General features: G+C 37.4%; 1 protein-coding gene across 1 annotated transcript in view; it reads left to right on the forward strand.

Moving 5' to 3' along the window:
• The first annotated feature begins 13,920 nt into the window (after positions 1–13,920).
• LOC145775317 (unconventional myosin-X-like) overlaps positions 13,921–27,620 on the forward strand; it is a 39,450-nt gene continuing 25,750 nt past the window's right edge. Inside the window, exons 1-6 of the mRNA XM_082586590.1 lie at positions 13,921–13,957; positions 17,399–17,503; positions 20,249–20,407; positions 21,155–21,342; positions 25,813–25,899; positions 26,982–27,157. Coding sequence (XP_082442716.1) covers positions 13,931–13,957; positions 17,399–17,503; positions 20,249–20,407; positions 21,155–21,342; positions 25,813–25,899; positions 26,982–27,157 — 742 coding nt within the window. The 5' untranslated portion in view covers positions 13,921–13,930. The remainder of the gene's footprint in view (positions 13,958–17,398; positions 17,504–20,248; positions 20,408–21,154; positions 21,343–25,812; positions 25,900–26,981; positions 27,158–27,620) is intronic.

Genomic DNA, 27,620 nt, shown 5'->3' on the forward strand with positions numbered 1-27,620 from the left:
ACACTTTGCAGTCACCCGGGTAGAAACGTAAGCCTACATCCCGGGCCCTTCTATTCGTCACTGTCTCTTAGTCTGAAAATTTAACTTCTCAAAGCGTTGGTTTGGTCTGTTACCAACGTAAGTAGGCATATTCTAGGCTTAGGGGTGTAACTAAAGTGAGCCTCATGCTTGTATCCAAACATCAGAGGATGAAAAGATAAGTTCTCATTATGCTTTGTTTTTGGTACTATAACGACAATAGGGTGGCCAGTTCCTGCTCTCAGCCTCCTTTCCTTCAATAACTACGCCTACTCAATGTTTTAGGCTACACCCTGGGTAGAGATAAGCGTTTTTTTTGACTAGTTAACTAAGTCGGGAGTTGAACTAGAATTGAATGATTGGTAAGAGAGCGCCTTACCCACTGCACCATCTCACCTGTTGCGCTCAGGGGCGTAGACAATACAAATTTCGGACAGTGGCAAACAAGTATTGTTAAACATATTAGTGAGCCTAGCGGCTTGCTCCCCCAGAAAAACTTCAAAAACTGTTTTGCTTTTTAATTTTGTTGAATCAGTTCATAGATTAGGTGACGTAATTCTTCCATTTCGGCACAGTTGTTGAACTTTGGATTTTGTCTACTTATGAAAATGGCCTCTTTGAAGGGTAATTGTACCGCGTGGTTTTCTCTGGCAATGATTGCAAACTCAAAGTCGACGAGACACTGTTGTTTTAATAGCTATGGTTATTTTACGTGTAAGAATGGTTTTATTGAGATTTTAAATGTTAATTGGCTGTCTAATGAAATTCATCTGGCTAAACGGTCCAAAATTACTCTCTGGACCGCCCTGATACACTTTGTACTGCCAAGTGTACCACTTCTTGCAGAACAACTAATTTCATCGAAACATATTTTATTCAGAAGAATAATATTGGCCCACTAAAATAACACTAAAGCACCACAATAAAATTTAATGAGATTTTTGTTTATTGTACACCAATTGGTCGATGCGCGGTGTAAATTCGCCAACAGCGCATCGAAAGTCATTTCCGGGCGCACCTAGTCGGTTTCGATTTTTTGACTTGATATTCATCATGACTGAAAATCCCTGCTCGCATTCCCACGAGGAAAGGAAAATCAGTAGCTGTGGAACAGCATGGGAAGCTAGCGTTGAATATGAAGAGGTCATGCTGAGCTACAAGTTTATTGGAGAACATTCCTTGTAACTGTTATTGAACATTTTATTCCGATCTATTTTTAGCTTACAACTAGCATTATTCAACGCTATTTGTAGCTTAAGCTATAACACAGTAGATGATATCTATCAAGAGCAATCATTTGACATAACGCCCACTGTCCCGCAGCGTTGTAGGGGAAGGTCGGGACCCATGATCATGGTGGGAGCAATAATCCACCCCCGTTGTTTTTAATATAAAGTACTCTTTTTGCATTTTTTGACGTCATTATATTTTTTATGCTTAGATAACTTTCCCACAATCCTTTGGTCAAAATTGTACTAAAAATGAAGGTGCAAAGAGGATTTATAGATTTTGGGTTAAAAAAGTAAATTTTTTTGGCTGAATGTGTTTTAAAATAACTCATTTGTTATGCAAGAAAAGTTCATGAACTTTTTTGTAGTGGTAGGTGATGTATTTATGATGAGATTTTGCTGAAAGTTTTTTAGATAGCAATGTAAGTTTTTTTTCAGCTGTTGTTTCATTTCGGAACGATCAGGTAGGGAGCCTTGAGTCACCTTGTGTTGGGACCTTCAAGCCATGACAAGTGCCTGTGGTAGTAAATGTTAAAGGGTCATATGACATCATTTTTTTGTTTTCACACCTTTCCATTAGGATATATCACAATTCTGACTTTTGTTTCGTTTGCAACTATTAATTATGCTATTTCACATGAAAATTCTGACAACTCATCCCAAGGAATCATCTGAAAATTCTCCATCGCTTATTTCAAAATTTAAAGCTTGGAAGCTGGCTTGAAGATTGATTTCACACATAAATAATACAACTATGTTGTAGAATTGTATTTTTGATATGGCGAAGTGATTTCTTTGCTAAAATACTACATTTTTTGGCTTATCGCAATTGTGGCTTATCGCTCCCCACATGTGGGGTGCGATAAGCCGCTTGGCGCGTGTTTATGTTTTAGAGCGTAAATTAAACATTCGTTGAAATAATAACTTGTGCTTTTGCTGTAGAGTAGGTAGCACTACAAGGCATTGCAAAGCCAATTTTTAGAGAAAAATATTGAGAAACGTAGAAGATATGCATCTAAAAGAAAAAAGTGGCTCGCAGGTTCCGACCTTCCCCTACGGCTTTTCAAAGCAACTGTGCTCCTTGTTGACAATTAACATGACCTGTATTTTGAAGATAGATCGTAATGATACGAAACAACAGGAATAGCTACGTAACAATACGAATAGGATTCGGATATTTTTTTATTGTAAACAAAACCAGATAAACTAAATATAAAGTTGTGAAAAAAAAGGAAGCTACCCGCGTACCACCTGAAAGACCTTCGCGTACCGTACCACTAGTGGTACGCGTAGGCTACCACAGGTTGAGAACCCCTGGCTTAGGAGGTTAATCCAAAAATAATCCAAAAATCTGTCAAAATTGCCAGTGGCAAATAACAAAAAACATTTTATGTCAGTCTGAAGGTAAATCAATTAGGTTGCTAAAAACACTTCGGGACAGGGTGAGCACGACATCCAAAAATCTGGCAAAATTTTAAAGCTCAGTATTTAGTTCAGCGGTTCTAAATCACGGTTCCACAGACCCCGAGCCAAGGGGTCCGCGAAGCGTTATTAGGGGGGAAATTTTCAAATTTTCAGCATGATTTATAAATTGCGACATTTAAAAAATGGTTGTGCTTTATTCGTGCATTACAAATAAACAATGATTTTCAACTGTAGGCTATGTCGTTTGAAATTTCAAAAGGTGTCGTACAAAGGTTCGGTTTCTTAACCGAAAAAATGTCATATAGGCTAAGAGAGTTAATTCTTTTTATAAGGTTATGTATGTTCAACTTCATTCTTTGAGGTAGCAGATTCTTTATCAATGCTTAATTTAGAATTCCAAACATTAGTCAGCAGCCTATTAGCACTCACAGTTTCAACATGAATGTGATTACAACCAGAGATGGGCAAGATCACCAGTATTGGTGATCTTGAAGATCAAGATCACCAAGTATAGGTGATCTTGAAGATCAAGATCAAGATCACCAAACTAAGTGATCTTGAAGATCAAGATCAAGATCGTGATCTTGAAGATCAAGATCACTTTCAAGATCACTTTTTGTGTACTTGAAAAAAAATGAAGTTTTTGGTCAATGATGTTGCAAAAAATAGTTACTAGCCTATACTGTACATAAGCAACCCGGGTAAAGGTATATAGTTGGTATTGCTAACTTTTACTTTTAACTACTCGATCGCTGGCCTAAGAATTGTAATGAGTTAGTGACTGTTGCTATTAGGCCTATCAATTGTTGACGTAGTTTGCGTAGAATCGCAACGTCACCCCAAGGCCGAGGTTAATTACAATAGTAGCCTACTGAAAAAGCAATTAGTTTTATGCTTTTTATTTATAATAAATAAATAATAATAAAGTTTAACTGCATCATTTTTTACCAAATTTTTGTCTGGTTTATGTTGGAGTTTTTATTCGTGTTACTAAGTTGTTTTAACTTTCACTGTGTTATGTCAATGTTTATTGCACCATTTACCCATCTGGCAACCTTGATACTGTTGTCTGCTATCAAAAAAGTTCCAGAGGTTTGCGGTCAAACAAACCGCTCCATACTCAGACCCTAAACAAGTCTTGGTCTGGTTGATTTGCAGCAATAAACCACTTTACATGACCAAAGTCGGCTAGAGTCCAGATTTTTTAACACCGCCATTCTACACTTTTGAAACATCTAAAATTGGGTCAAAGAAAGCAAACATTTCTTTAAAATTCACACATGGAAATTGTGAACAAAGTTAAATCATTTTTTATTATACGTCAACATAAAGTACACGGAAGTTGACTTATTTATTATGACCAACACCGAAAACTTTTTCAATTTTGAAATGGCAACACTGACCAGATTAGATGGAGGTTTTAAATCGTCTTTTGTTCGACACATACCAGATTAGCAGTGGCTTAATGTTAGTAGTCGCCACTAACTACTTTGTACAGTACAAGTTTTAAAAAAATGCCTCTATCTAGGAAGTAAACTTTAATTTTAAAGTGATCTTGATCTTATTGTTCTTCAAGATCAAGATCACACCAAAAAAGTGATCTTAGATCAAGATCACCAAAAAAAAAGTGATCTTGAAGATCAAGATCAAGATCACGATCTTGATCTTCAAGATCACTTGTGATCTTCAAGATCAAGATCACCCCCCTCTCTGATTACAACGAAACATTGATTGCAAATGACAAAGGAAGAACTTTTTGTAAACTTGGCAAAATTGTATTAAATTGGGATAAAATTTATAGAAAACATTAAATTAGCATAGGCAATAGATTAGTGTACTGATTTTTGATCCCGTGTGTCAATATATAGCTCATGAAATAACTTTGTCAATGTCATCAATCGTCTTATTTGAAACTTATGGAATGTTTGCTTCCGTTGGGAGATGCAATATAAATTTCAAATTAAAAATGTTAAGGGTCCGCCACCGCTTCGAGAGCAGCAAAAGAGATCCGCCAAGACAAAAAGATTGAGAACCACTGATCTAGTGCTACCTCAAAGATCTAGCCTACGTCAAAGATCGCACCGACTTGACTATAATAATAGTCTATAGTAGCCTACGACAACGGATCGTTCACATCCTTTTAAAATGCAAGTGAGGCTAATGGCATCCGATCAGTTTATGGGAACAGGTTGTTTTAGAATTATTAATAGCTTACTACAAAAACAAATCCGATGCAGCTATACAGACAATAAACAGAATAGGCTTAAAATTTACGAAAATTTTTCCAACGAAAGCAGGGGTGGATCCAGCGAGTAGTCTCAGAATGGCGACTTTAACAACACAATGCTGTGTAGGTCTATCTTAATCTGACCTTGCAAATACACTGTAGATGAAGTTACTTTTCTATATTTTAGAGAGGAGGGTAATCGCCGGAAGGATCTTCCACTGAACGAGATTGAACCCATTTGCGCATTTGGGACATCATCATTATAGCGTATGTACAAACTACAAAGCAATAGCTGATCTAGTGCCCCTCCCTTTGGGTTAGTTACTGTCTGTGGACTGGCTCTTGTGGTTATGTCAGCTTCAAAAACATTGTGTTTAGTGGCAGTAATCAAGTAGGCGTACATTATTTCATCATAGTCGTGTCGTAGCCTAAACGAAATAAATTTTAGGACCAAAATTTGCACCATGACTTACATGATATAAACCAAATTGACTGAGGCTTTGCAATTACAGCAAGTTGTAGAAACCGGTAGCTCAAAATTATTACTTTCTTTAACGAATGTCGATGACGTAATAGCGGAAACGCGTCAGCATGCCATCATGTCACGGTGCGACTAAGAAATGAGAGCAAAAGACTCGTTTGAGCATGTAAGTGCGAATGCAGAAAATAAAATAATTTTCGCCGTAATAAATGAATCAATCCCATCATCTTAAAGATGACGTACTTTCAACGATTCGAAATGATAGTGAGCGATTTCTGAATTGAACTAGCTACAAGTTTTTCTTACATTTAGCTGCAAGTTAACAAATCTACGGTTAGTGTCGGTTATTTGCTAAATGTTAAAAATGTGTCAGTAATGGTTTTAGTAGCTGCAGCATAAATGTATCAGCATCATCATTCTCAGTTTGTAGTAGCCCAATGCAAAGCGAAGGCCTTCCCTTTTTGTTACCAATCCAGTCGATCTTGTGTTTTGGTATACCACGTGGTTGTTGCACATTCTTTGTCAATTTAATGTATATGTATAGCATAGTGCAGCATAAATGTAGCCTATAGCGGAAAAAAATATCTTGAAGCAAGTAAGCAAACGTCAGGTGGAATAGAAAGACTTATAGGCTACGTTCACAGGAGGAGAAATGTTTTGTTTTCACAGGTGATTCTTATGAAACATCTTAACCTTTAAAACAGTAGTCTCCAACTTAACATCTACGGGTCCTTTGAGGCTCTTGTAAACGCTTTAAAGAGATCCGTCGGGTGCACTGCACTCCCGTGTGTAAACCAACCTGATATCATTGACTCTCTTGGCAATTGGCAACAGGTTGTTTTTACAAGTGAAAATAGAGGCAATTTAACATGAGCTCTATCCAAAGGAGGGGGGTAATCACTTCCCCCCCCCACTCATTGAAGTCGTTGGAATGACTAAGACGAGTTGAACGTTTTTGTTGAAATGACTATGACGATTTTAGCCCACTGTCCAAAAATCACCCCCCTCCCGAATTCTAAAAGTGGATAGAGTTCCTGCAATTTAACATATCTCAGATCTCCAGCGACCGAACAGGCGGGTAAATCACTAAGCTCAAGACAGTGAGGGTAGATGCAGTGGCGGATCTAGATGGAGATTGAGACGATCATTCCCTCCAACCCTTAAACACACAAAAGTAACTGTATTTACGGTATCGGATTAATGTAGACCTACACATCATTTTGTTTTGTTTAAAATTCCCCCTCTAAAGCTACTTGTTGGATCTGTCCATGGGCGAATAAAAGTTGCAACATGTCCCCAGCTTCAAACATCTTTGACTTTGGCAAGTTTACTTGTGCTATTGAGATTACGTCAATACGTGTGCTTTCATTAAGTTGACGCACAGAAGTCTTCGGCCTTCGGAAGACGCTTCAATGGAAAAGACTAGGCAATTATCTTCAAACACGAGAGATAGTCAAAATGATAAGTTAAGTGTACACATGTAAATGAAATACGTTCTTTATATTAAAATTCGTTATCATATTCTTGTCGAGCAATGGTAAATCACTGTAAAGGTTTCCAATCTACTACAAAATAGGTTCGCCCCGATCGCTCAGTTCGCCCGATAGCTCAGTTCACTCCGATAGCTCAGTTTGTCAGTGCGTGGTTTCCTGAACAAAGAAGCTCAAGTGGCGCTGGTTCGACTCTTGGGGTATGCGCATGAGCAACGTATTCTAAGGACTGCTCTCCATTCAGCGGCACCTAATAGATGGAATAATTCCTTGGCAACAACACTTCAATACAATCGGAAATTTCACTCTGTCAATCGCGGTAACCGGACCTGCGTCAAAAGCCTCTGCAAGTATGCGAAACTACCAGGAAGAACCTATCAAGGATTTGTCAGATCGAGGATAAAGATTCAAAACCAAACCAACCTACTTTAATATTGAATTGGAGTTTCATAAGTCAAATGTACGAGATTAACAAAGTTTGTAATGCTGTGTTGCACGTCAGTGCGAATAACCCTATAGTTTCTGATATTCTCACGTTTCGTGTAAACATGACATCACATTAGACGGTTTGGTTACATGGGGCGTCTAGGCTACTGTCGATAAATATGTACAATTTTTTGCTATTATTTTATACCTAATTGCTGCAATCACGTCTGTCTATGGGGTGACCTCAATGTGATTAAGTTTGTTTCATGAATTGATCAAGTTATTTAACGTCATCAAACAATTCCATAAACAAAACTTTCTGTTTACCATGTGTATTGTGTATACTTACAAATTAAATCATTTTTTCCTTTATTTCCTCTTATTCCAGTTGTTAACTATATTTTTTAGAGTGTATTTTGATTGGTCAGATATATTTTTTACTTGTGAGAAGAAATGTTAAATACCTCATCGATTGCATATTTGGCAAGTGAATAAAATGTATTACAACGAAATCTTAGATTTTAATAAACAGTAGCTAGCGTTTAGCCTACCGATAATGGCAGTTTCTTTTTGGGCTACTCACATTTTGTTGGGGAGAAACAGCTTATGCGGCAATATCTTAGTTCCTGATTCATTATTTACAATAAAAATGTTGCGTTTGCAAATTGTCACAAATCCATCATATATTTTGAGTTGGTAAGCCAGGCAGCAAATCGTCTACTTCAAATTTAATTGATTCAACGTCTGCAACCGTTAAATCAATGTAAAAAAACACTGATTTGCTTTCTGAGGAGCAGTATTCACGCACTTGCGTGCAAGCAGTTATATATTTAGCATGCAACCAATGTTTTTTACAGTGCAGCTTATGATTTTATGCAGAAGTGAGACAAGTAATGAATTGTGATCATGGCTCCACAAATGCATTGGCCTGTGGTGATTAATGTTGGTAGTCTGCATTGATTTGCAATAAATAGAATGTTTGCCTAACAGACCTATACAAGTCATACTTCTTACATATTGCTATATTTTAAGAGTCTAATTGGTGTACAAGGCGATAAAGACAGACTTGCCCTTAGCTGTTATGAGCACAGCCTATTATGTGACCTATAGCATGGTATGTGGATTTGCATACAAAGCTGGGTACTGAAATCCATATGCTAAACTTGGTGTATAAATAGAACTTGGTGCACCGAGAGAGGAGGCTAAAAACAACATAGCCTACTGCCCTACTGGCAGGGTAGGCCGGTTAGGGTTTTGACTTGGTAATATTCTAAAGCACGCATACCGACATGAAAATGCAAAACCAACCAGAGGAGTTTTATATTTCAAACATTCATTGCAATTGCATTCGTGTCAGTTTCGTGAAATGTGAGTGTTGTCGTCTGTCGATGACAAAAGCACAAGTTGTGGACAAGCCTACTTCAAATACCTTCATTTAGTTCATTAGTTATGGTTTGGGAGATTAGACGCATCTACGTTAAGTTGTGATCGTCAGGAGCTAAGACAGGATGGCTAATACAATAGGCTACTTTTGGACCCGGGTTCGATATGATTTTAGGGGCTCGAAATCTTTTTATGGGGCCCGGTAACTTAAATAAATACTACCTGTTCGTTTGCTATGGCGCGATTGCATACAAACTATATATTTTAAAGACAACACCTGCTTTGTGGGGAAATCTACATTTTTCTCTGATTGCTTTACCTGTATTTCCTTTCTTTTGAGACACTTTTTTTCATATTTAAGAATTTTCTTTTTTTAGAAGTTTCTTGTTTTGGAGGCCCGTAAATCTTTTTGGTACCGAACACAAAGTATCCTCTCGATGGCTCCAGTAGTTTTTCAATGTGATTTTGATGAAGAGTAGCATGTGTTAACCGCATTGAGGGCACAGCACTTCCGCAGGCTCTGACGCTAATATCAATTTAATGCATTACAAAAATAGAAGTCACGCGGTTTCTGTCATAAAAGTCAAAAAGTCGTTATCTCAATTAAAAAAGTAGATTCTTTTCAGATGGATTCAATGTCTACAGACGTTAAATCCATGTAAAAAGACTACACCAATTTTGTCAGCGAGATTGATAGTGCACTTTTGGTTTCACGTTTGCATTGCAATCAATGAAAAACTAATTAATAATTTATGTGAATTTCAAAGCTTTTATCCTACTCTGCCTGAAAAAGAACAATGTTTCAAAAAGCTCTTTAACAGAAACAATAATTCATTCCTTGACAGAATTTTAGTTAGCCAGTAATTACGTCTAAAAATTATTTGAATGACGTGTGTGTGATATTCTACAAGAACAGCCCACAGTTCTATTTACGCTACATCTTTTGGCGACCTGGTGTACATATTCGCATTGTCGTTTGCGATAACTACGGCAAACTCAATGAGCGTTGTTCACTGTTATAGTGTACTGTATTTGAGTATTTCCCTAGTGGCCTATAGATAAAACAAAACAGCTAAGTTTCTGTTACTTCAAACATTGAACTCTAAGCGGTCTACGACAGCAAACGCGAGCGGAAAAGAGTTTGGTGAAAATATCAAAGAAAGAGAGTAAAAACGCATTTCATTGTACACGTAACATTAGCAAAGCGGTAAACCAGTGGTTCTCAACGGGGGCGGTATCGCCCTCCGGGGGCATTTTGATTTTTCAGGGGGGCGGTATGATTACCTCGGCTTAAGGGGGGCGTTTTGATTATTAAGGGGCATTCTGGTTTAACCCATCTACCGCCCAGCGTAACGATTTCGTCACATCATTTTCTAGATAATCTACTCTACATGCTCGCACGATAGCCAAACAATTTCTCTTACACCATCGTCGTATTTGATTGACCAACCGTTTTGTTTACAAACGCTATCTATTTAAAATTTAAATTCAGTAATTTTTCAGTATATCACAAAATCTGGTGAGTTCCATTATGACGTAATCACTACTGCCAGTGTACTGTTTTCATGCTCGCAAATATATATTTGCTTTTCGTAATCAATCGTTTTTGTTGGGGGGCGGTAAAATTTCGCCAGTTCATAAAGGGGGCGTTGGGTCAAAAAAGGTTGAGAAACACTGCCTTAAACGTTCCATGTTACTATTGACCATTGCAGTGCTTCTGCACTCTAGAGTGATCGTGTATGATTTATTAACTTACAATACATCATTGGTCAACTGATGTCATCTCGTTTATATATTTTAACATGAGAGACTGATTTATTTGCTCCAGTAGCTGGGTAGACAGTGATAAAAATAACTGCGTTTAGGTTTATTTCGTATCGAGAAAGTAGCAATTTGAAGTTGGACTAAGAGATATTTGGCAAGTGTTCTGTCTGTTCAAAGATTTTCTATTTATAAAACAATTTCAATACGAAAGTTATGTGAGTGAATTTTTATAAACTCAAAACTGCATAGGCTACTGTGCAAGGATTTTTTTACAGTAGATTATTAGTATCTACAGTATTTTCACGTTCAGTATAAAAAGTACATTTGATTGTAGTTTGTGACTCTCAACATGCAAACTCATCAATCCATTGTATTGATTAGGCAATCATGTTTTTTAACACTGACTATTCAATGCAATAAGTCAGATGTTTTACTGCTTTCATTCTTCTAAATTTTATCAAAGGAAGACCAAAAAACTCACTGGTGCTAATCACACGTAAACCTATAAATACCATTGTAGCTGATGATGCTTATAGTATCAACTATTTATGTTTAATTTCATTTATACAATAATCTATTCAAACCTTTCTTGGTACTGAATGCTTAAATTAGAAATTTCTACGAGTTGCAATGGGATCGACATTTGGCGTAAACTCCCTTTAGTACGTTATTATGGGCAACCACAATATTGATATTGCATGACTTGTTATGTGTTGAATTGTCAAATGTCAAGCTAACATTTTTTTGTCATCTTCTGTTGTTTATGCTGAACTTTGGATTGGCTAAATATCTACCAGGTGACACACAAGGGTTACAATAACTTGAAACACCATTCTTTCGTTTGATGAATGCGCTACCACGTGCAAAAGTTGCTGTATAAGCAGAGAGTTTCTATTTTCTTCTGCACCTCTCACTCTCAGTAACCAATTGATTGTTATAGCTTTGGTAGAGAGGTACTTTTTAAAAACCATAGACAGACAATCGATAACAACTTAATAACATTGAATTGCATTGTTAGTCGACCATTGAATTGATTGTTAGTCGACCAAGCATTATGAAATGAATCGCTGCAAAGCTGCAACAAGTCACTTGTGTTACGAGACAATCTATCCTTCAAATCACCAAATAACATCAATTGAACGTTGTCATGGGCAGACTTGATATAACTGGAAAATACTACTTGCGCATTTTTTCTGTATGTGGTGCTTTTTTCGCTATTTTTTAGCTGCACCGGCTGTTCGCAAGACTCAAGAGACGTTTTGCTTCACTCGTTAGTTGTCTTGGTTGTTTTTCTGCAGGCAAGTGGTTGGTTATGTCAGTTGCGAGTTTATTTGCGTCATTTTTGTTGCAAAATGATGAGGTTTTGGAAAGCACAGCATAAGATTTTTAATTCGTGTGATGCTATGAATGAACGGATGCTTTTACAACGACATTGGAGTTGTTTTCTCTTTGCTGACTCATCAGTTATCATATTTGTTGCTGAAGGTGACGTAATCCGAAGCGTAGTCGTCTATCGAGCTAATTTGTCGCTGGTTTACGGTTTCCTTGAGTGATTTCGGAAGGTAATGCTATATCCGATTATCCAGTCAGTTGTGTTAGAAACATTTTGAGCTAGAAGTTGAAGTTACACTTTACAAGCTGTGCGCCTATATTTTCTGTCAAATGAACATTTAAAGGGTAGCAAAGGCTATGTGGTTACTGACAAATGACAAAGCAAATAGTAAAAACCATTGTCTGATATTTGAGTTTCAGCAGGATTTCTGATTTAGCCTATTGTATGGTAGGTATTGCATTTATTTAATGCATGTTTTGGATAGGCCTACGTGATTGCTGACTGGTATGCTGTAGTTTAAATGCAGGAGTTGATGTAAGAGCATTGCTGCGAGACCTTTTGTGGTATTTTTTGGTTCATCTGCAACCAAGTTTGTAAGGGGCTAATTGGGGCCCAGTGTCAATGAATGATTTCTCGGGCAACCGAAACAAGACACCGTCAAAAAAGCCAGATACTTCTTATTAAGAATGACCTAAAAAGGGGAAATGCTAATGAAATCATTAGGAAAAAGGTAGTTTTCTAAAAAAAAAATAGGAGTTGTTTCCAAACCGAGATGGACTTAATACGCATGCACCATGCCAAAAACAATGCGGCGTTTTGAAGTACCTGTGCCCCATGGAAAAGATTTCGGACTCTTGAAATCATCTCGGGTCTAAAAGTACTTCCAGACCCCCTGTCAACATAACTATGTTCAGTACGTAGGCTGTATGCTTTGTAATTTATTTGAGTGAAATCAAGTCAATGCATGGATGTCTTGCTGTCTACAATTTCAAGCATTGAATTGAATTGCATTACGTTAATGTGAAAATCATTGCTTGCTACGTAAGATTTCTTATTACGCTTATTTTTAGTTTGTTGTCTAACTGTTATTCAGCTCGCAGTGTTCAATTTGCAAAAAGTGCGCAGGCATAGTTTCACCTCAAGAAGCGACATATTCGCTTTTTCATAGTTCTTTCGGTCGCTTACTGCTTTGTGGCAGACTTTGGTAGACTTTGTTGCTTTGTGGCAGTGTACACTGTACACTGTACAGCACTTTGCTGTCATGATTCATGGTGTCATACATTCTTGAATCAGCGACGACCTGTTGGTAGCAACTAGAAACTATGATTTCTACTTTTACTTTCTATAAAACTCTGACAAACGTTGGCATATTACTTAAAATAATGAAACCAGTGTGATATAATTCCATGTGAAAACGAGTGAATTAGACAAGTGTGGGCGACCTCACAAAGTGAAATATTGGATTGATGTTGCCGCAAAGCGCTTTTCGCTTTGATTCATTGTGTTTCGCGATTGATTCAAAAGCTATGAATTGGCAGTCAATACCACAGCATAAGAATGAATCAAAGTTGACAAAAGGAAAAGCTAAACAGGTTTGAAACCTTTTTTAGGACTAGTTGTTTTGCTTGTCAGGTTTAGAAAGTATTGCACTCGTTTGAGCTTGGGTTGAAATCAAAACACACAAATGTTTTGTGTTTTATAGAAAATGTGAAGTTACTTTCTTGTTTGTTTTTTTCTGAAATGTTCAACATGTCAGGACAAAAGGCAACAAGAGTGTTCTTCGAGACTAATTGTCTAGTTTTCAAACTTCTGTGATTAAGTGTGAGTGGCTATGCCGTGCGTAGCGTATCTTACAGCACCCATTGTACTGTATGAAGCTAGAAAAGTAAATAATCGTGACTGAACAAACTTATTAGTCTTGCCATTTGTTTGTTACAGCAGACACTTCAAAGATTGTTTTAAGTTACGATTTTAAGAGGTTACCTGTTGCCAGAGGAAATGGATTGATAAGACACAAGTTTCACTGAAAGGACGTTGTCGCATTTTGGATTATCGCTATTTGAAGCCTTGGATTTATTAGCCCGACTAGAGACTCATTAGTACGTCACTAAAAGCCACAGAAGTGCACTTTGGGTTGGGAGAAACAGGTCAAAGATGGCTGAATCAGAAGTTACGGCTGAGGTAAGTTGAAAGAGTTTTTATTGATTTAACGTTTAGCATCATCGTTCCAACGACCAGACACTACAGTACTTCTTTCGTTTCATTTACACCTTAGGCTTGTGCGGAAGCTGTCGCCAGAATGTAAAACTAGAAAGTTGTATAGAAAAGATCATGCACTTTTCAAACCGCACTGAATCGACGTCTGAACAATAGGCCAAGGGAACATATCAACGTAAACATTCCATAAATGACTTACAGACAGCGAATGGGACACATAATTTAAAGAAAGGCACCGTAACAGTAGTGTATTTTTCTGCTTGAATAGAATTTGTTTATGTTTGATTGTGGTGTATTTACTGACCTGGGTTTTCACAAGTACAAAAATGAAAGTGTGTTGTAAGAAACAATAAAGGTAATGGTAAATCAAAATCGTAACTAAATTAGGCATTTCACCAGGTATATCTAATTTAACACATAAGAGCGTACGGTTCATTCTTCTTCACGTACGTACAGTTCGTACTGACAGCACGTTGAATTGCACAAAAGTTGAGAACAATGCACCATGGTTCAAATATCTCAATATCTCCATCGATTCTAGTACTATATCATATGAACATTCCAATTAGGATTAGGTCATTATAAAGTACTTTCTTATGCTCTATAACAGGGGTTCTTAACCGGGGGTAAATTTACCCCCTGGGGGTAAATTTCACCTACCGAGGGGGTAAATTTATTGAATCATAAATTAAAGCAATCTTCATTTTTTCAGTTACTGTATTAAAAAACTGGTAGTGTTGCACTCAAAAGTTTAGAGACGAGACCAAAGCGGTTAATGTTCTGGAAAAAATGGATAATTTCTTTCAACAAAACAAGATATATATCCTGGAATCATGTGGGTTCACTTTGCACAGACGGTGTCCCTTCTATGCTCGGTGCTAAGTCTGGCTTTACAACTCTGGTGAGAAAACGCACCGACCATCATTTCTACTGCAGATGGGATCAGAACACTCTGTTCTCCTTTATCACACCGAAGTTCGGTGGCCTTCTATTGGTCTTGTTTTGTCTCGAGTTTTTGAACTACATGGTGAAATCGAGCTTTTCTTCGAGAACGCAAATCTCCGTTGAGTAGAAGAGTTCAAAAAGGAATTTATGCAAATTTTCTAACATTTGATGATTGGAAAGTCAGTAGAAGTCGCAACGACATTTCTGACCTCGAAATATGCCAGCACCTTGCCGCCTTAAAAAAGAACTTTGACGATTACTTCGAAGGTGAAAGTTTTAACTGAAGGATACCGTGTTTGAAGTTATACCTTTTCCAACTACGGCACTTATCTGTGTGAAACATGGTTGACGGGACACGATGACATCACAAGGGGCCACCAAAACGGTGGGGGTAAATTTTACTTTTTTCATTCGGCAAGGGGTAAACGAGACAAAAAAGGTTAAGAACCCCTGCTCTATAACAACTGAGATTTTTTAATGGTTTTCGTTTAGACTTCACAACTTTGTTTGTTGTGAGTTGTGACCCTACTACCCAAAATTTTCACTTATGATCGCTAGTTCAAACTTATCTAAGTGCGCTGGAAAAACCTTGTAACTAAAATTTTGGAAAAATCTAACGTTATTAAAATAGATGTGTGGAACCTTTGGCGAGGTCTTTTTGGCAACACAGCAGGCTGACTGTGGTGTGGACTTAGGTAATTCGGTCGATTGCGACAGATCATCAACTAACATAGCACTTTTTCATCGATTTTGCCTTTAACTATGTTATCTCAGAAACACATTGTTGGTTTGAAATTTGCTTTAAGAGTTTGTTTTAAAATCTTCATCAGTTGTTTATCTTTGCGCATCCTCCGCACATCAAATCATGCTTGACTAGTTCAGGGAAATCCCCGGTTGCCGCTTGTTTGTTCTGCTTGAGATAAACTTCATGTTCGGCAAGGAATTTGTTGCAGAGGCTACCCGCTTGCGTACCCCGACGAGATAAGTTTAGAGAATGTCATTCTTCCACTCTCCAAGCAACCCAATATCATGGCATCGCTACCTCTTTTAATTTACCGAACACCATGATGAGTTTGTGCTTCATGAATCAATTTGTGGTGATAAGGCAGTATGGGCTTTTCACCATGCCACAAAACCGTTGTGACTGTGAGCATGCTCTTAAGACAGCAATGACGTGTCAGTGACAATCAGCAATGATGTAGTCATCTGACTACTTTAAAGAACATGGCACAAGTGTAAAACCAAATCACTAAATCCTTTTAAGAAATTTATAGCCAGATACGGTACAATACAACACTAGCCTATACATTACAACCAACATGAGACAGTAAGGCGACAAGATATTTAATAACGGTACACAACAAAGAAAGCGAATTTCAAAAGTAACAAAATTTCCGAACTTTAAAATGTTGACGGCCAAAGGCACATTTACTAAAAAATTGTGATATTTTACAACAGAACTAGCTTGCTGACGAACTGCGTATGGTTTAGTTTCGCAGGCGATGCAAATCTAGAAACTGCTCCAGTTAAATAGCCACTTAATTTTTTTTTATTGTTGCATGCTTAATGCTTATGTGCAGTTGCTTATCACATCTTAGTTTTAAGTTACACTTGCAAATTGCAATGCCTTACTATTTATCAACTGCAGCAGTGTTTGTGCAAGCTGTTGCTAAGTGTGCTAATAAGCGTTGCTTATTAAGTTCTCCTGTGATAATTGCCACCACCCACATGTTGCTTTCTTGCTAATTTGACAAAGCGTTGCGTGAACTGAGTACAATTGCGTAAATGGAGTCAAACCAACAATCACAATGAATCTTTTCATTTTCATGCATATTTTTAGGACAATTCATTCACTTGTTCGATGCAAATCTGTTTAGGATTTACAGGGCTTTGATTTGCAATTCAGTGTTTAACATCTGCCGCGTTTCAGCGGTTTCAAGCTGGTCTTTTCTGCTCGCAGAAGTGATTTATGTTTAAATGATGTACAGTTGATGTAAATGATTTACAGTTTCTTGAATGGTTCTGAAAGTCATGTAGATAGCCCATGTGCAGTTATCGATTGCCTTCTGCATATTCTATTATATAACACTTTTAAGATCTACTGTACTATTTGGTAAGCACCCATTTTCTTTCCAAACATATCCTGACTGCAATCCAACCAATTATATTTTAGCTCAATCAAATTCGTTTTATAACGTCCATTCTCGCAGCCCACTCTTTTCAAACAGCCCACTGTACACGTTGATACAAAACTTCCATTTATTTCATAAGTCTTTCTTCTTCACTCTTAAAATCGTTAGTGCAATCTGTTCACATAGACATTTAACTTCTTTCCCCAAAATGTGTCTTTTAAAATGTGGTCAAAAATCACTCCGTAGAGTTAACAAACACACAGTTAGTAGCAAAACAACCACTTAAGACGTAAAACTATTTTCTTTGTAATACAAATTTTTGTTTCAGGGTGCGCGTGTTTGGCTAACCGGTGGAATGCCCGATGATTGGCTGCCGGCTATCGTGAAACAATGCGATGGTGTAGAAGTTGTATTTCAGACTGATTATGGAGAGGTAAGGATACACAATCCTACGGGTCAGCAAAAACTGCCATTTTTTTTTATAAAATTGGTACGGTAACTTTTGCTGCTTGCGTGTGGCTGCTGGTGTAGCTAGGGACGGTACATTATGATCTACAATCCCTATGGTGTAACATTCCAAAAGTTTCCGTATCTCAATAGCCACCGTGGTTGCCAAACATTTCATTTATTAAATTACCGGTACGTAAAAACTCTACAATCTACATGTTTAAGTAATCAAAAACATGTGATTGACCGTTATAGAATCCATCAGCAGTTGATATAGAACTGGATAAATTATACACAGCGAACTCGCAGCATCAGGCTAAAGGTCGTTAACATCTGCATTGTGAAGTAAGCAACGATCATGCTGCTAAAAGCGAAACTCAATCCATTGGATAAATTATGTTGAGAATGAACAATTATTGTACAGCTTGTAAGATTTCTCTTCACTTTTTAGGTTTAGCCATGGCAGTACAGGTGGGGTTAGGTTGTTTTACCAGGCATTTCAATAAACATTGTAGCCTAAGTCGTGCTACTGGCTAATGCCAACTAGACCTGTAATGAATTAAACTAAAAATTGACTAACAATGGGGATTGGTGAATCATTCATTATCAAACTTTTTTAAAGCTTTCCATGACCACTGACTACTCAGTAAATAGACAAGGATTCTATGTTCCAAGAAAATCACCTTTTTACCAAATTGTATTAATGTATTACTCAGTAAATGTGATTTAGCGCTAGTTGCACTTCTATCAACAAGCTTGTGCCCAGTAAATTGTACTGCAACAGAGATATCTAGACTTTTCGATGTTATGCTTCGTTTGGTTTTGTGGTGTTATTGGCTCATTTCAGGTACTGGAACTGCTAAGAGCAGGGTTGTTAAAAAAACTGGCTTTTACTAACACCCAGACTGCCAAGGTTTTTACGAACAAAACCAGTTTTGGTATCGACCCCAGAATTTAATCAAAGAATAAACAGCCTAAAATGTAGATACTAAGCTCATGTTCAGCATCATTGTTCATATGTTCATACATGGTTCATAATCAATATAAGTAAATTAAATCACTATTATCAAAGTAACATTTACAGCCTGTTTCATCATTTGCGGGATTGTCATAACTGCAGACAGTGGCACATCGTTTCGGCCTTTATTCCACCTCAATGCAGTAGGTACACTGGGTATGGCCACGAAGGTATATACCCCGTGCGGCAATTTCAGCATGTTTATGTTCATAGCTGAACATTAGTTTAGTATCTTCAGTAGAACTCGGTTAATCCGGATTTGGTTAATCCGGATCTTCGCCTAATCCGGATAAAACTGGAAGTACAAATGAACAAGTCTTGATAGAACCGTTATCGGTTAATCCGGATCTTCGCCTAATCCGGATGGAATCGCCGGTCAAATCGAATCCGGATTAACCGAGTTCTACTGTTATATTTTTTGAGCTCTTAAGGTTTTGATAAGACTGACTACTGACTAGTAGGCGTTCCAACCATTTTGCTCCTAAGCTCAGACATTATTACTAAAAATAGGTTTTAACACGTAAAGTTGGCTAAATAAAGAATTTTTGTGGATATTGGACCGAAAGCATCCCTAAGCGTAGGACCTACTGTTAATGCTACGATTGCGTAATGCGGATGGACTGTGATTGCATTTTGATCACATTCAGCGAAGTATTCACAAGACATCCGCTGCACGTGAAGTTTATCACCGTGCGCCAACGTAACCAAGACAGGAAAATCCGTCATTTTTACATTGATCTGCAGACGTTGAATCAATGTAAAAATGACGGATTTTGCTGTCTGGAAATATTTCACATCCTGCCTTTGAAAAGTCTTCTGTAGGTTGCCTTTTCAATTCATTGTTAGAACCATGAACACGGGAAGTTTCGTAGATTTGCATTCATGGAGATGATGTCATTGGACCACGAGTAAAACATAAACAAAACAATGAACAGGTTTTCAGCTAACTTCCGTTGTGACTTCTCTTTTCGCAGCTTTCGGTTTTGTTTTACGTTTATCCGTCGTAGTCATGTTTTTGCAGCTGGTGCACTTAACCGGGCACTCTTCTAAAATGATAGCAAGCAACACATGTTGGAAAAAAAAGTCAAAACAAATCAATTTTTTGTAGGTAATTATTTTATGTAGGCTATTACGAATTTCAGAAAGTTTCCACCATCTCTTTCTAATTGCAACTCTGAATGCAAAGTAGCAACGCCTTACACTATACTTTTCTGATGGTATTACAAACAGAAAACTGACAACGGAGAAACACGCAGGCCATCGGACGAATTATACTTAATCCTATGTATTCCCTCGGTAGACTGAATGTACATGTCCAATATACCCGTAACATGTCTATTGTCTATCTTATGACAACTACCAATGACAACAACATCCGCTAAACTCCTAACACACGCTGTACTTTACATGTGATGTGGATTCGAATTGTTCAAACTTTTTATCTGTTCCTGCGTATTGATCCATGATTTGTCGGTTAGGAACGATTTGTTATGCTTACATGTTGCATCTAGGCCACGATACCAGAATGCAGCTTATTGTCTGGAATAGGCTATTGTATTTATAAAGTTCGTATGGTGTATGCAGTCTTGCAACTTGCTAATGTCAAATTATAAATCAAATCTTGCCTCGTGAGTGTTTAAGTCACAAGCAAAAAAACTCATCAAGTCGTTTGTACACATTAAATCTTCTACTGAGTTTTGTACACTTTTTCAGGAACAAAGAATGTGGGTCTCGGATGTGAACGGGAACAAGGTGAAGTTGATGAACGAATCGCTCCTGCAAGGAATGGCTGACATGGCCAAAATGTCCGAGCTTAATCAGGCATCTATCTTATGCAATCTTAACACGAGATACCAAAAGAACGAAATATACGTAAGAAAAACAATTTTTACGTAGCTGTTTCCTTACTTGATTGACGATTGTATCTTGCAACCAATTTAGTGACATGTACGCATATAGTTTTTATACTTAATCAAAATTAAGAATAAAATGTTGGGGTTGCATTTAAGGTTGATGGGTATTGGGTAATGGTTAGTCCTATAAGGAGTTTTTCAGAGCAACCCGTAAAAAGATAAATAAAATTGTTATCGGCAGAAGCAAATGAAACAATTTGTTGAGCTTGAAGCGAGCTCTGACTGACTAAGTGATGAATCTGGTAATTTATCATCAATTTGAATTGTATTGAAATGTAAAAGATTAACCTCCATTCTTTCTAAAAACTCCGTTTTTGTGAACTGCGGATCCTGCGTATTTGTGGACGATACGTAATAACTTTTACAGGTGTTGTTTTGTAGCAATTACCTGTCAGCTTTTTGTTGCATCAGCACCAATTACTTCCTTTGGTGCGGTTTGCTATTTTAATAAAAACGAAATTTATGACCAGTACTTAATTTTTCAATCCAAAATTTTCCAAAGCGCTTGTCAGTTACCGGTTTAAAAGTCCCGAATCATCTTACAGTTAAAAGCTACTGGATCTAAACTAAACCAAAAGTTCCATTCACAAAATCAAGTTCAGTTTTGAGCTCAGTTTTGCTCTAGCTGAAATTAAGCCCTGACCTGGGGAATGGGGATACAAATGCGTTATGATTTGATGTATCACCGGCCTTTGCTTGTTGACAGACGTACATTGGGTCCATCCTTATATCAGTCAATCCTTACAAAATGATTTATGATTTGTACTCGGAAGAAACGCTACGGAGTTACGCTAACAAAGATCTCGGTGAAAATTCTCCACATGTCTTTGCTATAGCGAATGAATGTTACTCGTGCATGTGGAAACGAGAAGAAAATCAGTGTGTTCTTATAAGGTGAGTAACGTAGATGAAAAAATACACGTTACTTGATAAATTATTTGCTTAGTTAAAATGATGGTTGATTTCTTTCTGCACCATCATTTCTTTGTTTTTCCCTTGATGACACGTCGGCTTTAGTGGAGTTGGAAGCTGGACCTGGATTTTCGTTCTGGTTTCAGAAAAAAAAAAGGTTTACATTCCCAAGATAAGATTTTTTAATTTATGTGCAAGTTAGCAGGTCTTTGCCAATTTGATTCATTTAGAAAAGTTAAGTATCTGGCCCACTCTAGCTTCAAATACTGTACATTTTTGGCGTCGGGCCTAAATCTTAGAGCTTCGCTTACAACTGTACTGTAAGCAAAGCATAGATTCTCAGCCCAAAACCTCATAAGACAACAAGGAGACGTTGAACTGTGATTGTGCATTATGTCAGGTGCTGTGTAATAGTTTTGGCTACACAGCGGACACCCAATTCTAGTTGCTTTGATTTAGTTTGTCAATATATTGCAAAGTGACAATGAAAAGACCATGAAGAGACGCACTCGGCTAACTCGTGTAAGCCTCCATACTCATATGTCACTGACCTTCTGTTCTATGTTGCTAAAACGTGATATTGTATGTGTTGTTACTTTCGAGTTCACCCCAAGTCATAGCGAACAACGTTTTTTCGAGATTGATTCTTTAGCCGCCTAAGCCATAAAGTCTTAGAAGTCGAATTACTAAACTGAGACTTTGTTGTTTTTGCGGCATCGTTTGATAAAAGGAATTATAAGATGGTTAAGGCATGATTGATTTCCAAATCAAGTTTTGTTGATAAGCTCAGTGGCTGAGTGGTTATCGCCTTTGCCTCTGGTGCTGGTAGATCTGAGATCGATTCCAGGTCAGGTCAAAACGAAGACATTAAAAACGTACCGACTGTGCTTCTTCTGGCAAAATGCAATGAGGATAAATCCGGTAATAATGTGATGATATCGTAAATCTGATATAAAATTAAAAAGAGCCTTGTCGCTAAAAGACCTTAGCTGTTGTAGAGCGACAATAAATAAAACCATCACATTATTATTGTCAAGTTTTGTTGTTTCTTGTTAACCTATTTTGGCAAAAAATCGCAATAAAATAGAAAAAGGTGTAGCCTTGCTGGAAAAAAAATTTCGAACTTGATAAAATTGATATGGGGTTACGACAGAATAAGCTCTCCCTAAATTATTCAAAAACTACCTACGTAGTAATAAATAGATTCCCTAATCGCACAGCAGAAACAAAAGTTAATTTACTGATAAACCAAACTCTCATAAGATCGAAAGTAGTTAAATACCTAGGAATAATTAATTGCAGATGACCAACTGACCTGGTCGGATAACCTAAAACATGTATCGCACTAGTTGGCAAGATATGTACGAAAACAAGAAATTCTAAATTTTGCCGTTTCAGTGATCTACACAAGTCATTACAATTCTTAAAACGAGAAGATACCTACAAACAGGAACTTGCCAAATTCGTGCATCAACTCATCAACAACAATCTTCCAAGCGTTTTTCAAGAATACTTTATCAAAATTCAGAATTTACACACTTACAACACCAGGCAGTTGGATAAAGCTGTGTTTTGTCTTTCACAAGTAAACAAAGCATTTTCACAAAACTTGCTGTCTTGTCGAGGGACCAAAATTTGGACTGAAATTAACCAAACAATAAAGAGCTAAGAACTTGCATTTATGAACTCTTTTAAACAACACTACAAAAACTTTTAACTTGACTCTTATGAATAGCCCTCTCGTTTCTAAACAGAAAAAAATGAGTATGTAACATTTGTTTGATGGTTAATATGTGTATAACATTTGTTTCGCCTCTAAATTCTAAAAAGGACTAGGCTGTGTACAACCATGACAATTCAATATGCTGTTTACTCTAAACCACATAATGTTGCTAATTGTTGAATTTCCTAAGATAGAAGTAGCTTCAGATTAAAGTTACCGTATCAATTACTTTAATGATGTTACTCGATTGCACTTGAAACGGTCGTCTGTTAGTGGTTGACAGGTAGCACCTAAACTAGGAAACCGCAAGGTTATTTGGTGCTGCCAGTCCTTTCTGCACTGCATCATACAGTATATGTGTTGTATTTGTGTGATTAGGCAATTTGTTTTCGTGCTGGAAAGACAAATAAAAAAACATCTCTTTCTCTCTTTGCTGATGGTCAAATGTGGACTTTTGTAGAATTTCTGAACAGGCCTACAACGTGCAATACGTTGTAGTTTTCAAATGCTATGACCCCCGCTTGACTTGGTGTGCTGTATCACGATTTCATTCAGAGAATGATGCATTTGTGACTTTCATATTTAGTGCATCGTTGTACCGATATTGAATAAGACCTGAAAGAGACGAAAAATGATTTATATGACGTCTCAAATAGAGGTAGAAGATATGACATCTGTTATACTTTCGTCCAAAATTACGCCAGAAAATGTCGTCGACATGACACAATAAGTTACCCATCCGGTTCCCTACCTTTCTGTACAAGTGAAATGGAGTGATATTGTGTCAATGTGTGGCTTATGATTGATGCACGATTGCAACCGTTGTGTGTGTAGTGAAATGCTGTTTGACTGAGAGATCACGCTTTGGATGTCTTATAACGAGTCATTTCAGCTATCCACATCATGTTTTAGGTGCGAAAACTCATTGAAGTGTTATTGTGTTGGACAATTCAGGTTCTGTTTGCTAAACATTTAGAGACCCTTTGCAAAAGCACAAGCTGTCGAAAATCTCATTAAGCTTTTAATAAAGTATAACAAGCCTCTGTGCCGGTCATCATACCTATTGAAAAGTTCTTGCAGACATGACTAAGATCACACTGTCTCATGTTATTTCATGAGGTGCTTGTTTAATGTTTATAGACGACAAAAGTTGTCGTCAAGTGTTGTTGAAACGATATGCAAATAGCAACAATTCCCAGCTTGGTTCCGAAATGTTTAAAAAGAGCCCTGTGTTTGTTTCTTGCCTCACAACGTTAAAATAACGTAATCATATTTTAGTGAATTTTATTTGCACGGGGCAACAATTATGCATGCACTACTAGTGCATATAATTATCCTATAACCAACGTGATTTTGTTCGTCAAAAGTTAAAACGATATCCAAAAGGCTTACATTGAGAAGAAATGCAATTCTGACGAAAGTGCTGCATTGGAATGGTAATCTCTTCATGAACGTGAAAAAATGTTGGGCCTTGGCCACTCATCATTAACTTATGAGTTGAAACCATCATTTTTTCGTTTATTTTATAATAATGGGTTATTTTTCCTTGCTGTGTCATCATGGCAAGTAGTGATGCTTTGAAAGTTCATATGCAGCACCGCTTATTGCATTTGCAAGAGTGTTGCTAGCCATTAGCAAAATCCATCTTTTTAAACACCTGTAGACGTTGAATCAGTGAAAAAGAAACAGGCTTCGCTAGCTAACCAGCTGTGACAGGAGTGCGAAGAGGAGTAGCTCCCGGTGTTGTTACAACTGTAAAAGCCTTGTTTGAATTGATTGACATTTCCCCTTTACAAAATATAGTAGACCACTTATGTCCGTAAAAAAGTGTTAGTCATTAAATCAATCGGATGTTGTTTGTTGTTTTACAAAACGTTTAGCAATGTCCTTCCATTTGTTTCTAACTTAGTTTAAAAGTTTGATCAAATACATCGGGATTTTACAATACATCATAACATCATACCAACATTAGGAAACCGGATATTACTCTTTATCCCAGCTTGTAAAATCCGTTAAAATTGATGTAACGTCTGCAGACGTTGAACTAATGCAAAAAGGACGAATTTTGCCTGCCAGATTGGTATCAATCAGAAATGGTGTACCAGAAACTAACAGATATTTCTGTTCTCCCAACTGGTTGGTGTTTGATGTTGGTTTTTACGACAAGTTTTTCGCACGGTCGCTGGTTGTGAAAACAAAATTGATGTATTAATTACGTCTCGCCAATAAATATGTTGCTCGCAAAATTTTCTTGTCATGACCCAGACAGCAAAACTCGTCATTTTCACGTTGACTTAACGTCTGCATTGTGGAAATGGCGGATTTTGCTGTCTGAGAACAGTACGCACGAAGTTTGCATTTGCCAAGTTAGCCTCACCCACAACTATGTTGGCATTGGTGAAATCGCAGTGAGTGTGAAATTCATTGGAAGCTATTCAAATTCTAGGGATAGCACACCTTGCGCATTAGTTTCTCCGCTTTTGTGTTGTTGTTGCTGCATACAGTGGTATTAGCCTAAATGCTTTGCATACAACGAGACACAATATACAGCCTTTACAATTGGAAAAATATATAGCCTGATTGTCTTGAACGCTCAAGCAGACAATGTCTTCACACTCGACTGCATTGAATGAACGATGTATTTCATTTTCTTTGTATTCAAATTTATGGCTAACAGAGCTCTTGCAGTGGGTATGATTTACCTTTGCTTGAATTATTATCCATTTCAGTGGTGAAAGCGGTGCTGGAAAAACTGAAGCGACGAAGTTTATGTTGACGTTCTTATCAAAAGCAAGCCAAGAATCCGGCGGCGGAGAGTGAGTTGATGGATGACGATGAACAAATATCCACTTATCTATTTTTGGTTGCGTAAAATATCTTAGTACAGATTTTATTGCTTGGTGTTATTTAAACATGTATATTATGTGCAGGTTTTGCATTGTGGCCACATCGAATCTCACTGCTAATAAAACGACACTTACTGAATGCATGACCAAGTGTACTTCGCACAATTTTTAGCTTTTCTTGCATACCAACTGATTTCCAATGCGTATCAATTAATTACAACCTGTGGCGGACGGTGACCATTTTTTAGGTGTTTGCTTTTTTTAGAAAGTTTTAAACAGCACATGCCTGATTTGTACAGTGACTTTTTATGTCACGACACCTCAGTTCATTTTGATATCAATATTTTGATATATTTTTACAGTGATGTACGCGCATACAAAAAATATTGACGCCGTCAGCGTAAACGCAAACGTTCGAAAAATCATACGCCGTATGCGTCAACGTAACTTGTAAAAAAGGTTGGCGGCGTCAGCGTCAGCGCTAGCGTAAACTCATTGTGTTTGCTAGGTGCCAAACATTCACACGGTATAAACCACTCGAAACAAACAAATTTTATTTTGAATTTCCACGAAGAAACACAAGCATCTGAAAGTGTTCACCTGACATTTTGCTGTGTTTTGGTTCCAATATGTCTTTGCCCATTGAAAACATTCTTTCAAGTGCAGCGCTGGAAGGTATTGGCGTGTTGTAGCGAAAAAAATACATTAAAAAGTATGCGTTGACGCTATGCGCTAAAAAACCGCGAAAACTTTACGGTGTAGCCTCAAGCGCAAATTATCCAAAAAAATGTGGCCGTAAGCGTTAGCGTAAACAAAAAGTCTACGCCGCAAGTCTGCGGCGTAGAATTTGCGGCGTATACGTAGCCTACATCTCTGTATTTTTATATATAGAGTTCAAAGCACACAACATTGCCGCGCAAATTAATTGACAACGTAGATGATACAGTAGATAGAAAACAGTAGTCACCAGAAGAACGCAAGAAAATTAAAATAGTCTTATTCCGTATTTAGTGCCATGTCTTGTTTGAAACCGCAATTTCTCCACGATTCAGATCTGTTCAAGTGAACGGGCGATCTATAGATCAGTCAATTCTGGAAAGTGGGCCACTGCTGGAAGCACTGGGAAATGCGAAGACTGTGTACAACAACAACTCGAGCCGATTCGGAAAGTTTATTCAACTTCTATTCAGCCAAACTGGCCAAATTAAAGGCGGAAGGATCACTGACTGTATCCTTTTTGATTTTTTATCATCCATTTTTGAAAATTGAATTAGCAACTGATTGCTTGATTGATTGTGAGAATCTTTATCGTCGGACTGAGAAGCCCTCATTTGAAGCTTAATATTAGTAGTTTTGCATGCAGCTTGTACAAGCTTTGAACCACTGACACATGCTGAAATATCCGAATTCAAGTCACCTTAGTTGTACGGCGAGATGTAATACGCTTTTCACTTGTAAGATTTCCAAACAACGAAAAATCTTCTGTTTGGTATTTCATGAATTTTGTGCAATGCATTTATACAATTTAACTTTCCATAAAGATACGGAATTTCTATTGGCGCTTCTGAATGAAGATTCTTTATCTTTTAAATTTTCGTGACCTAAACTTGTGATTGAAACGAGAGAAAAGTAATGGAATTGTCTTTGCTCAAACCAAATCATTGTAAAATGGTCTATGCATCCTTATCTGG

Source organism: Aplidium turbinatum, chromosome 8, assembly GCF_918807975.1.
Source record: "Aplidium turbinatum chromosome 8, kaAplTurb1.1, whole genome shotgun sequence".
Classification (NCBI taxonomy): Eukaryota; Metazoa; Chordata; class Ascidiacea; order Aplousobranchia; family Polyclinidae; genus Aplidium; species Aplidium turbinatum.